Source organism: Prinia subflava, chromosome 2, assembly GCF_021018805.1.
Source record: "Prinia subflava isolate CZ2003 ecotype Zambia chromosome 2, Cam_Psub_1.2, whole genome shotgun sequence".
Taxonomy (NCBI): domain Eukaryota; kingdom Metazoa; phylum Chordata; class Aves; order Passeriformes; family Cisticolidae; genus Prinia; species Prinia subflava.
In genome coordinates, this window is record NC_086248.1 from 64737624 (window position 1) to 64750882 (window position 13259).

General features: G+C 41.3%; 1 protein-coding gene across 1 annotated transcript in view; it reads right to left on the reverse strand.

The window, feature by feature from the left end:
- LOC134546943 (uncharacterized) overlaps positions 1 to 13259 on the reverse strand; it is a 29536-nt gene that overhangs the window by 5082 nt on the left and 11195 nt on the right. The window contains exons 6-13 of the mRNA XM_063390297.1: positions 12734 to 12816; positions 11392 to 11517; positions 10526 to 10571; positions 9253 to 9386; positions 4901 to 5029; positions 3170 to 3284; positions 2158 to 2292; positions 823 to 948 (exon numbers count right to left, since the gene is read on the reverse strand). Of these exons, the coding sequence (XP_063246367.1) occupies positions 823 to 948; positions 2158 to 2292; positions 3170 to 3284; positions 4901 to 5029; positions 9253 to 9386; positions 10526 to 10571; positions 11392 to 11517; positions 12734 to 12816 (894 nt within the window). The remainder of the gene's footprint in view (positions 1 to 822; positions 949 to 2157; positions 2293 to 3169; positions 3285 to 4900; positions 5030 to 9252; positions 9387 to 10525; positions 10572 to 11391; positions 11518 to 12733; positions 12817 to 13259) is intronic.

Genomic DNA, 13259 nt, shown 5'->3' on the forward strand with positions numbered 1-13259 from the left:
TGCAGATGCCTAGAAAACTTATTTTTCAGGTAAGATACAGTTGGTTGGTGGCTCTTATTACAGGTAAGGCAAAAAATGACCACACAAAGCAGATACAAATTCTATTTTCATCTCTACAACCATTCAAGATTACTGCTAAATTCTCCTGATCCAGATGTATAAATCTCAGTTGCCAAATTTAGCCTTATGCAGCAGCTTCCTATCTAGATATAGCAGGGGTTTGGCTCTGGCCCCACATAGGTAAAGATATGTGCTATATACAGCTATTACCATATTATAACTCTCATAAATACTCCACTTTTATCCAAAGACAAGAAGACTAGCCAAACCCGGAAAAAATATTAAGGAATGGATTTTTAAGTATGAAGATGTGAGACTTCCCAGCATTTATATCAGCTAATCATGCAATTGCCTTATTTGCTTGCTTTATCAAAATAAACTAAAATCACATTTGAAAAACTTTTAGGTTTCATCTGGTGCCCAAAAAATCTTATATAGGATAAAAGCATCTGTTCCTGAAGCCCTGTTTCCCTGTTGTTCAGAAAGCTTTTAGTTTTAAAGCAAGCAAACAAAATCCTCCTGCCATTATTAGGAGTTACTCTTAAAGAGCTGCTTCAAAACAGGTGAGGTAACAGCTCCCCTTGAGATTATTCTGTTTTCTTAAGTGAGCAGAGCTAGTCCCCAGAGAAGTTTTCCCTGTCAGTGGTTGGACTCGATGATCCTAGGGGTCTTTTCCAACCCTAGTGATTCTGTGATCTCTGTTACTAAGCAGTGCCTGTTTGCTGCTGAGGGGTGCAGGCAGCCTTGGCAGGAAGGACGTACCTGCTTGTAGCCTGCAGAATGTGGAGATGCCCAGCTGCTGGAAACGGACCTCTTGGTGGGTAAGAAAATTCTTGAGGTAGGCTTGAATCTCTCCAATGTGATGCTTCCACAAAAGCATCATTTTTTCTGCATAAATGGGAGAACCACTGGAGATCAATATGAGCCTTTAAGCATTTTGAAAACTGAATTTGTAGCAACATTTATAAGATCAATAATGACTCATCCACCTTCAGCTAAAACCTACATTACTGCAAAAACTGGCAAGGGACTTCCCTGTACTACAGCTTCTGATAATACTGCTGATACTTCAGGTAAACAAAAAGATGAGTGGGCTGCTGTGCTGGGAATCTGATCCCAGTGCAAGGGGCCTGCTGATTCACTGACTGGTTGGCCTGGTAGGTGAAGCTATCCCCAAGATAGCTTCACCAAGATAGCTAGATTCTGTTCACTATCTGAATGAGAGTCTCCTCTGTTGCACATCCTTGATGGTAGAAATGAAACAGATTTGCATTTTCCCTTACTGGGGACTCACTACAGGTTTCAGTTTTTCTTATGTCTAATGTCCAACATCTATCCATAGCTTTCTAGAGAATGTGGCAACTATCATCTGAACAACCTTTTCTTGCAAGGCTTAAGGGCTCTCACCTGCATCAGACAGTACATTAAGCTGTTTGTTTTCTATAGGTGAAAATAATTATCTTTTATTCTCAATAAAACTTTAAAAATTTTGGCTACATTCTTAAAAGCCACTTCACTGCTTCTGCTAATTTAGTCTAGAATTATATCAGCAGGATTTGGTTCAGTAAGAGTTTTTCTCTTGCAGGTCAGGGAGCAGAGTTAATCTAAAATTTTGTAACACAACCTCTGCTGTCTCTGGGGGATGCCATCACATTTTACATACTGAGAAAGAAGGTCCACAGAAAGATGTAACCTTGTCTGAAGTGACCCTTGTCTGAAACACATTCTCACCTCTCCCATGATGAGGAGTATCTTAATGGTCTCAACTTCCTACAGAAGCTGTTTGGAAGGACCTCAGAACTGGCTATGGACCAGCCCTGCAGGATGGCAGTTCTTGAAGAAGGCAACAAGCATGGAATCCGACCTTTATCTATGGTCCACTTTCATCCCTGGCCTTTCTCATGCACTCAGGGACTGTTTTATTTCAAGGGTTACTATAGGCACTTGTCCTCTAAAAAATTTGTAGAGACCAGGTAGGAGGGTGATAGAGGAACATTTAAGGCTGTTCAGTGCCTGGCAGTCCTTTGGGAAAAGGCTAATTTCACTCCAGACAGCCATAAGTCTCTTTCAAAGCACAGTTAATCCTGTATGAGTTACCGTGACCCATCATGTGCTGGATGATGGAGGCAGCATGAAAGGATGGCTCAGGATGTTCCAGTTGGCCAGCCAGGCTCACCAAGCACTTTGTCAAAGGCTCATCCATCCACTGGACCATGTGTAACATGGCTCCTTCTGGAAGGCAGAAAGGTAAGAGAGTAGTCTCTAAATAGGAACTCCAGTGTGTAAGAAATGAAGGTGAGAGGTCTGCCAGGAACTGCTGAAATAGTGAATCCTTCATGCGACTGGAGAAGCAAAGTAAGTGCTGAACTTGTTAATAAGTATGTTCATGTTGTAGAAAAGGGTCATGTTCTGAGGTTATGCTCTCAGTAAGGAAGGCCATGGATTTGGTTCATATTTTGTTGGCTTTTTATTCTTCAAAAAGGAATCATTTTATGTGCAAGATCCACTCTTGGCCTTTTGGGGTCAGTCTGTCCAGCAGCTACTGCGCTCTGCTTGCAGAGTTAAATGTGACGTGTTGCCAGCTGCATAGCTTTACACCAGATAAGAGATGACTTGTTTGACAGACAATAATGCTGGGGCAAGCTGGGAAAATTTACACTCTTTCTTTCTGCTATTAAGAGTGCTGTAACTTTCATGAGTGCCCATTTGGTATCTCTGATAAAATCCATGTGCAAAAAAATTCAAGATAAAGACCTACTTCATATTTTATTCTTTTTTTTTTTAATATCAGTTTCTGCAATGATGAAATGATTGCAGTCTAAGAAACTGGGAAATGTTACAAATAGAAGTAGACAGGGCATGTACAGCAGTAAAGTTCAGCACAAAAACAAATTTAGAGTAAAGAATTTTCAGCAGTTGAACAAAAGTGCAGACAATGGAGCCCATGTATCCTGCCAGCAAACTGGATTTTGTTCTTAAAACTTACAACAATGAATTTAAAGGGAAAGACTTGGGCCGTGTGTCCAGCTGTGCTCCATCTCCTATTGGAATTAATAAAGGACATGTGCACTTCTCTGATTCAGCCATTCATGGAGGGTTGCTGCCATACCTTGCTTTGCTAGCTCAGCAAGGCAGGATGTCACGTAACGAAGGGAGTCCTCCTGAGTGTCGGTCAAAAGCATGGTCTGGAGGAGACCTTCGACACAGCAGCTCTCAGTGATCCTCTGCCACAAGAGAGAGATTCATGTTTAGCACTCCCATTACGATTTAGTGGTGTCTAGAGGCTTCAGAAATACTCCTACAGTACTGAGGGCTAAACCATCAGTAATGGAAATGTCTCCTCCCAGATCTACCACAACCAGGTGAAAACACCTTGGATTGTTCAGGGGTCACCTGTAGTGAGATACATATTTTATAGACTGAGCTGAAAACAAATAAGAGTCTTAGCCTGTGCTGACCTGGATTAAAAGCAGAAAATGAGACCAAGAAATGAGTTCTGAATGAGTTCTGAATGAGTCAGCTGGAGGTGACTGGCTGCTAGTGAAGTTGAATCATGAAGTCATCAGCCCTCTGGGAGGCCCTAACAATGGGAGCTGCTCATGGCTCCCTAAGTGAGCTCAGGTGTCTATCAAGAACTGGGAGTATCTTTTTTTGATACTCATTTGATGCTGCATTTTATGCTGCAGCTTTTTAGCTTGCTGCTTAGAGGTTCAAGGTGGATTTGAGACTGCTGCTTTTCAAGCTCCCACACTCTGTGTCCTGCTGGCACAAAAACAGTGCTGTCTTTTTCCTCTTGTGCCAAGGACTCTTACGTGTTTCAGGGAGCGTTCCTTAGAACTGACCCTGGAAACCTGGCACTCCCACTCATGTCTGTGTGTTCACTTACACAGTGAGAGCTTAAAGCTCTCTATATTGTAAAGCTTTCTGAAGGTGAAGCAGCTGCCAGCTGATAACAGGATAAAGTCACAGAATTTAAGTATTTCAAAAAAAGACCGTATTTGTTGAACGGATGGTCCATTTTTATTCCTACTGTGGGCCTTGAGTTTAGGGAATCTAGTTTCCCGCAAAGCTTGATGTCACAGCTATTAGAAATTGATAAAATTCTTATCTTAGTGAAAAAACCATACTTTTCCTTCTGGCTGGTTTAAATCTCTGGAACTAGTAGTAATTGGATCATGAACAAAGAGGGAAAAAAAAGGAACTGAGTCTTGAAAAGTGTGTACTAGGAAGTGGGACAAAGAGGAAATGAGGATTTGGTGGGGTTTTTTTCTCCACATTCTGGTAGTACTGTTTGATCAAGGTACTCAAAAAGACAAGGAGAAAGGAAGTGCATCCGTGCATATGGATTTTGAAGCAAAGTCAGCAAGAGAGTTCCTTATAGCATTTTGGCATAGCTAGTATCTTGCCAAAGAGGCAAAATGTAGATCAATAGCTGGGGTTCTATTTCACAATGAACAGCAGCTGAAGCATGAGAGCCAGGACATAAAGATTCACGTCATAACAGACCTCAGATTTTCCTGAATGATTCCTTTAATCAGTATGAAATGTCCTTGCTAGAAGAACTTTTTATACCTATGTTGCAGTCGAATTAGGCAACCACATCACTCATAGCAAAACCTGGATATTTCTCATTTTAATTAGCTTTTTTGTATTGTATTGGGAAAATATGAATAAAACTACCTTTCATTATGGTCGTTTTATTCATACATGCAATTTTGTGTAAAATATATAGCAAATTGGCATGTGTTTAATGACACACTGAATTATTTTTTTTAATGCTGATTTGACATAAACACAATGGCAACTTCACTTTGTTCAGTGACAAACATTGTGTACCTACCTGTCTGTTGTTGGAAAGGCTCAGGTTTTTGATGATGCAAGCAGTATGTCCAACAATCACAGGGTCTGTTTTGTGTGCTGCCAGTAACGTGCCCAGGCTCTGCAGCAGCTCAGCACAGGCCAGAGTGTCCTGAGAAGAGCAAGCGATATCTCAGTTACATCCAACATGGACAACGCGGCTTCACAGTGACCTATGGAGAGATTGAACTTAGCCCTGCAAGGAGAGCATTAGTTTGCTTCTTTAAACCAAGACGTGGCTGGGTCCAGTGCTGCTTCTCTCAAGTATGGTCTGGTTGGCACTGACTGTTGAGTGCTTGCTATGGAAGGCTGGAGTCTTCAAGGTCGTGTAGTTTATTGTTGTTTCCATCAAACACCTCACTGGGGTCATTGCTGGGGAAGGATGTGTGATCCTGACTGGAAGGAGAGGTGATCAGGGCTGGTGTGAGAGGCAGAAGTATACAGTGAAGTAGCAGCAGTGTGTCCTTGAGTAGTTCAGCAATTTACCTAGCTACAACAACGGGTTGTATGTTTAGATCACTTTGTGATCAGGCTCCTCTTTAGTAAACATGTCCTGAACAACACCTTTGCACATATTTCTCTGCTGTCTGATGATATTTTAGAGGTACTTTGCTGGGTATCTCTCTCTGAATGTAGTCTTCCTCCAATTACCATTAATATTAATTGAATCACAGGATGGCCTGGGTTGGAAGGGACCTTAAAGTTCATCTAGTTCCAAACCCCCTGCCATGTGCAGGAACACCTTCCACTAGGCTAGGTTGCTCAGAGCCCCATCCAACCTACCCTTAACAATTCCAGGGATAGGGCATACACAAATTCTCTAGGCAACATGTTCCACCCTCACAGCAAGGAATTTCTTTCCTAATATTAAATCTAAACCTACATTCTTCCTGTTTGAAGCCATTACTCTTGTCCTGTAGCATCAGATTGGACTCTGGATTACTGCACAGGTAGCCACCTCAGTAACAGTATGGATTAAAGGGGCACTGCTGTGTGTAATAGAAGCCTGACTTCAACAGGGTTTGTGTTAGTTCTACAGTTAAAAGCAAAATATTTCCCCTTGGGACTGTTTTATCTTTCAGTCTCCTTCCCTTAGGAATTTAGGCGGTTTTTATGCAGTTCTTCTGTTTGTTCACAATGAATTATATTATTTGCACTACCTGGAAACTGAGATGCATTAGCAAGGGAGTTCAATATAAAACAAATCATTGGTCCTACACACAGCTGCAAAAAATCACATAATTCTGAAACCTGTGAAATATCAGGATCACTAAAGCAGATGTCTTTAAAAGATAGTTTAACTTTAATCTTTCTTTTGCTTAGTTTAAATTGAAAAAGTGTATCTTATTTTTTTTTAATACCAGATGACATCTTCACTTGGCTCACTTTAAGGACTGTCACAACCAGCAATCCTAAAATAAAACAGGAAAATAAGTGGAAAGGGCAGTTCTATGCTTAAACACGGGGCATTTAAAGAATCCTATATGCAGACATGACAGTAAATTTTCCTTAGTCTTATTTTTCCTTCTCTTTAAAGGAAGAAATAATATAGCTTTACATAATCCAATTAAATTACCACTGATGACTGTTTTCTATGGTTTTGGGCTGAATGTCCTCTTTTCTATGTAAACCTATCAACTACAGTACTCGTTTCTGATTTGCTACAGCCTGAGAGGAGGAAATTTTCTATGGATTATAAAGGAACTTTCTAATATATAATGACTTCCCTACCAAGATCTTTTGTTTATTTAGGACCTACATTAGCAAGTGACGGTACTTGAATTTTGCTGAACTTCACTTCTTTGGCTGGAATACGGCTGAGATCCAGATTTTGTTTTCTGGCTCAGTCTTGCACAGTGCAAGAGAATCACGAGAAAACTGTGAGTAAAAATAGATTGAGTGAGTCAGATGGATATTGATCTAACTTCTCCCAAGACTAGAATACCAAAAAAAAGGCAATGAAAAACATTGCAGCAGCAAGTGTGCTTACAGTTGCAATGCTGCACTCACACTCCTTACACAGGGATTTCTTGGCAAGGTGAATATTATCCCATTTACCAGTTAGCAAGATGGTAAAGCAAAGTTATTTTGTACCTGGAGTGGAGAATCAGTGGCACCATCTGGAATAGACAGACTGTCTTCCAGGTCTTTTGCTGAAAGGAATTTGACTTAAGACTGTTTTCTCACAACCCTGATTCTTTAGTGTTTCAGGGTTGGGCTGTCCTTGGGAAAACTGAATACAATTCCCTCTGCAAGAGGGAAGTTTTCCAGCACTTGCTGGGAATCCCTGTCAACAGCTGACCAAGAGATTGCAAAAAGAGGGCTGAAGCAGGGCGAGGAGCTCCTGTGCAGCATTCCTGGGGGTTTGCTTCATGGTAACGAAAGGGCAGACGGATTCTGCCCCATTGTATCCTGGGTAGTATTTGTAATAATTCAAGCACTACTTGACTTGGTTGTAAAGGTTAGCTTTGTTCAGTGGTTTGTTTTCCAACAGTTGTTCCCATGGAGAAGTCCCTTTTTCAGTCACGGAGAATTCAGCCTGAGTTAGAGAAAGACACACTGAAAAGACTTGAAAAACAGGCCAGAAAAGGCATGGAGATGGGGAGGCAGGATATGAATACAAAGAGGTCAGCCTCTTCTCAGAGCGCCCAGGGCTCGCTTGCACAAAGCAGCAACGTTCAGTAGTCAGGGACAGCCATGTTTGTTCACTAAAACAAATTCAGAGATGTAGATACTTCTCACTGGATAATAAAGTGAGATGCTTTGCTTTCCAGCCCCCTGCTTCTGCCCCCTCATGAAGGATGGGCTGTTTCAGCACTGGTGTACCAAGGCTGAGTTCCCAGTGTCTTTGTTCCCACTGATGCTGACCACAACTCTTTGTGGCCAGGGGTTTGAAACACTGGTAAAGACAAGTTTTAGGACCAGGGAGAAAAGGATTTGTGGGTACTCTGCTGCGAGAACAAGAAATGTATACAATGTTTGGCAACAAGAAAAGCAAAACTGATGACCATGTTCCAGCATAATGTCTCATACTGAATAATGTTGTTACTGTGCAAATGTAAATGCACTTCAACTATAAGCTTGTTGAGAGCAAATTTTGTGTTTTGATTGTATGAGGCAATTTGATAAGGAGTGAGGATGTTCGGTGCTCAGGCAGCCACTATGCCTGGAATAGCTCTGTGCTGTAGCTGCTGCTTCCCAGGCATTGAGCTCACCCATTTTTTCTATCACGTCCCAGAAGCAGGGGAGGTGCAATCTTGGTTTGCATACGGACAACTGAACTGTTAGACACCAAGCTTTCCAAACCCCGAGTAAATTTCCAACCAGGCTGAGTGTATTTCAGGTACAAGAAGCACCTAAGGCCACCTGAAGCTATTCAGACCTTGTCACTACTGCTTGAAGAAATGTGGCAGGAAAGGTTCTCACGTATTTTTGCTCTATGTACCCAACCTCTGACTAACTTCAAATGCTGTCGTTAGCTTAAAACACTTACCAAAAACTGTTCACATTTATTTCTTAAGGATGTCTTTAATTAAGGTATAGAAACTTTATTTAAAAACAAGAGTAATCTGTCAGTATTCACTGCAATGTAGTCAGACTTCTTTCATATATTTGGAAGTGTTGCACTATTAATGGGTTTTTATCCTGAGTGTGGGCAAAAGAATCATTCTGTAACTGAGGACATGAGGATACACAGTCTTAGTGAAAGTACTAATGCATTAACTAAAAAGACAGGATTTCAAATTCTGTTGGACCCCCTTTTTGTTTTGATCTTAATTCACAATTTGTTAACAGTTAACAAATGCACTTTTGAATTAAGCTGTCAGTGTAGGGAAGTAATGCATATTTCCCCTTTGTTCTGCACTTCTGCACTTTAAACATGTGCTCTAAATTATTTTCTCTGCTTTTCAGTGTGTGGGGAAGCTCTGTAGATACCATGGTGGCAGTCTCCCATGGTGCTGTGTATGTCCTCCCCTCCTACACCCATCTGGAGACCTATGGTCAGGGGACTGAGGCGACTAGAGGGCATTGCAGGGAGTGCAAGGCAGTTTCCACATATCCCACCACTCTGAGAGCCATCTCTACTCTCTCACAGGTCTCTCCTTTGGATCCCATTCAGCACACCAGATGGCTCCTCAGGCAGTGACAGTGCAGATGCAGTAAATGAAGCCTTGTTATTTTGGGTAGGAGAGAGAAGGGTTGGGAAGTCTCCCAGAGTCTCTCGGTCATTTACAAAATGCATTTCACTGGCAGTTTTGCTATTAGAGAGCGTTATCCCAGATGGTGGCCAGAACTACTCCTTCCCCTCTGTTTTTAGGAAATGACCTGCCATACCTGGTTGGGTGGGTGCTGGGAGAGTATCCAGAGCAAAGCAATGGAAGCACGCCGTACATCCTCGCTGCCAGAGGCTAGGAGAGAGCACAGCTTGGGCAGGACGTTCTCAGCAACCATCTCGGCCTGGATGTCCGCTGGTGTGGGAAAACAAAGGAGGTCAGGGGGGTTCACAGCACTGCAGGGAGTAATTCAGGCTCTGACCCAAACAGTTGACTGTTGCTTCAATGATCAAATTAGAGGGGACCTCTCCATTTCTGTGGGATGGGGCAATGGCGGAAGTTCAGTTATAAAAATAAACTCTCATTTGTTCCACCTCCTTTTGCTGAGGGATTAATACAACCTTAATGCCAGAATGTAGGTTTGGGCACCCTCAGTCTGTGTCTGAACCTCAAAAATAGAGTGAGGGGAATTTTCTAAGTCCATCACTGGCGTAAGGCCAGATAAGAAGGTAGCAGCTTCTGCTGCACAAACAGAAAGACCTTCCAAGCACCACCTATCTCGCAGAGTTATGGTTATGAGAGAGCCCAGCCATCCCACTGAGTTGTTATTCCCCACTTGCTCCTGCAAACTCATTGCACTAAAAGGCAATGCCAGAGCAGCCAGCAGATGGAGAGGCAGAATTAAAAGGTCAAGCAGACCAGGTGTTTCAAACACGCCAAGGAGCGGCACAGCGCTTCCTTCACTCTCAGCTCCTCTATAACTGTGATTGCTTGAAAATGAGCACCTCTACATTTTCTAGATGAATAACACTACCCTGGAGTCTGGGACTTTACCTTGAGTCTACCAGTCCTCTGCCACTATCTCCTGAATATGTCCTAGAAATCAGTCTTGGACATTTAATAGGACAGGATTTTTTAAGAGGATGACAAATACATGGGAGAAAATTACATTTAATGATAGACAGAATCATGTCTTGGAGGAGACAGGTTCCCACTCAATAAGCAATTTCAGGAGACATTCTTTCCTAATTGCATTTAATGCTTAGAAAGCACGGAAAGGAGGAAATCTGAGCAAGTCACTAAAGGCTCTGTGCATATGAACACCTCTGCTGCTTTTCTCACTTTCTTCAGATACTCCCCTTGCTACCTGGGAGCTCTAAGACAGATTTAGTTATGATATGTACTGCACCTTCCTCTTCCCTTAACATCCAGTTAAAATGTAGAAAATGTCTCTTTGCTTTTAATAGGAAAGGTTCCCAGCCCACTGTGCTCACACTGTAAGGCAGAGAGAGAAAGAAATAGCATGGTTTCTTTATCTCCAAGATATTGCTTACCACTGGTAGCCAAATTTCTTAGGCAAACACATGCCTGGCTTGAAACCTGCTTGTGCCAAAGAGGAAAAAAAATTTAAAATGAGAGAGAAGAGGAAAAAGAGCAGTTTCAGTAATGCATGTTCTTGCCTATTGCACACAAAATAAAATGGCAACACTAGCAAGCTATTACATTATCTTCAAGAATAAATTTTAGTACCTCTTTTTTTTCAAAGTTTGATTTTTTTTTTTCAATCTCCTAGTATCAGTCACCCTATTGTTGATGAGGAATGGGGTTCAGATATTGGCTTTATTTTAGAACGTCTGATAAGTTATAGGAAAATGAAGGGAAAGAAATTGTACCACTTGCTTTGCCTTTTTTTTTACCTCCCTTCTACAAAGAATTTTAAGTTCCATCTTGAACTGTTCTTCTTCTTGAAGTTCCTTTGATGTGGCTTTCAACAAAGCAAAATTTTCATGATGTTATTCCTCAAAGCCATACAATAAAAGTTCCAGATACCAAAAAGAAAAAAAAAATGTAGCACAACAGATGTGTCAGACAACTTCTGTCACAGACAGAATAATCAAAGACAGAACCTGGACAGGGCACTTGTCACATGATGTTTCAAGTTTCATACAGGCTATCCCAATCTACAGAAAGTGTCCAGGGCTGTAGAACAACTTTGATAATTTCCCTTTGCTTTCTTCATACATTGACCTTGTAGATCTCATGTATTTTCTACTATAGGTGTGTTTTCTCATGGGAAAGGTACTGCATAGGTACCTGTACAGTAGATGAGCAGAATGATGTGAGGCTGAAACTGGAAGCCCAGGTGTATAGCTCTACTCAGATGCTAAGTCTTTTGACAAAGAGAAAGCTACAGCTTTACCTTGTCCATAGAAGAGGATAGGAGAGAGATCAGTGTCCGCAGCAGGAATCTGTCACTGTGTCTCAGCAAGGCTTTGTGGTGCTGAACATTGGCTGCCACATTGCTCAGGGCAGCACAGCTGTAATACTGCAAAGAACCAAGAAAAATGTAGAGAGAGAGGTCAGAGTGGTGACACATTGAAGAGAATACAAATAAATTGGAGAAATGCTCAGATTTAAACCCAATGAAAATAAAATGCTTTCTCACCTTAAGGGTGTTTATGGGGTTGGCACAACAGGCTATAGCTGCTACAGCAATCCTGCTGGGGTGTGTTGTCTACTCATTAGGACCCTGGCTGTTTGGGAAGGTGCTCTGCTGCTGCAATGACCTTGCTGCTGGCATTTAAGTTAGCTCATCTGCATCTACTGTATTATATGTTTACATTGATTTACTCAAGTTGGATGTAGCTATTGCCCTAGCATGCCAAGAGATCCAAAGGATCTAACCATTAATACTAGGGAGGATTACACATATAAAAGTATCCATTACTAGGGGGTTATAATTAGAAGATACAGGTTGACCTACAGAGATGAATCTCAGAGAAATCTAAAAGTGCTGAAACAGTTTGCAGAAAGAAACTCCAGAGGGTCCATCCCTTCAGACATATAAAAAAATCTGAGAAGAGAGATAATTAAACCGATGGAGCAAACAATTCTGTGCTACTCAAAGGACTGAATGAACAAACTAGCACAGTGTAAGTCTTACAACTCTGATTCATAGTTTATTTATCAGTATACTTTTGCACTAAAACAAGCTCTCTGCTGTGTGCAGAATCACAAAGAGGTGTCTGTGATAGGCATAAAATAGGATGCTTTACCGATATTTACAACAGCAAGAAAAAGACCTTTGCAAGTTATGTCTTCTAAGAATACTTAGTAACATTGCTTAGAGTGGAAGATCAAAGTTAGGATGCAAAACAAAGACAAAAAGAAAACAAAATAACAAAAACTCAAAAAAAAACCCAAACAAAAAAGCCCAAAACCCAAAGAGACCTATGTGCATCTTGTCTGATGATCTGAAAGACACAAGAAGGTAGCCACATAAGAACCCCGTGCATGCATTAATGTGTGCTGGCAGAAAAAGTTTTGTGTCATGAACTATCTCCTGTGGAGGTAGACAAATTGAGTCTTTCAATATACATTATCTGGTTGAGCTGATTTTCACCAAGATGCTCTCCCATGTTTCTCCACTTTTCTAAAGAAACCTTTCCTCCTCTCCCCCTTTTCATTTCTGCCACTGTGGTTTGCGCTCTTGTTACAGTCACAATGTTACTGTTTTAAAATCTGACCTATTTCAGTCCTACCTGGACTTCTGAGTCAGGAGATTCCAGCAGCAAGGCAAGAACTGGTAGGGCTCCTTCCTTGCATAGGACATGTTGGATTTTCTCTGCCGTTAAAAAGAAAAAGTAAAAGTGTCTTCCTCCTCTCCCTCTCACCTGGAGGCACCATTCAAAAGGGATGTGCACCGTTCTTGGGTTCTAAAGAGTGCTGGTGTTGTCCAAATATATGCCAGTCAGTGTGATTAGAGAGTATGTAATTTAGAGCTTGCGTAATGCAGCAGTATGCAGATATTTTAGCAAAAGGACTAGCAGGCAGTCTGATTAAGCTTTTGATGGTTTTATGCTAAAAATTGTTCTGAGAATCTGATTTGCTGGAGAAGATGAAAAACCTAGCCAGGTATGATCATCACTATGATTTCTGTGTTTTAAAAACAAATGATTTTTTTAAATAATACCAGAAGTGTAATAGCCAACTGTATAAGTTCTTGCCAACTGTTTCCTTTCACAACACAGAGTTCAGAGATGTTACTCATGACTTTATTGTTTAACT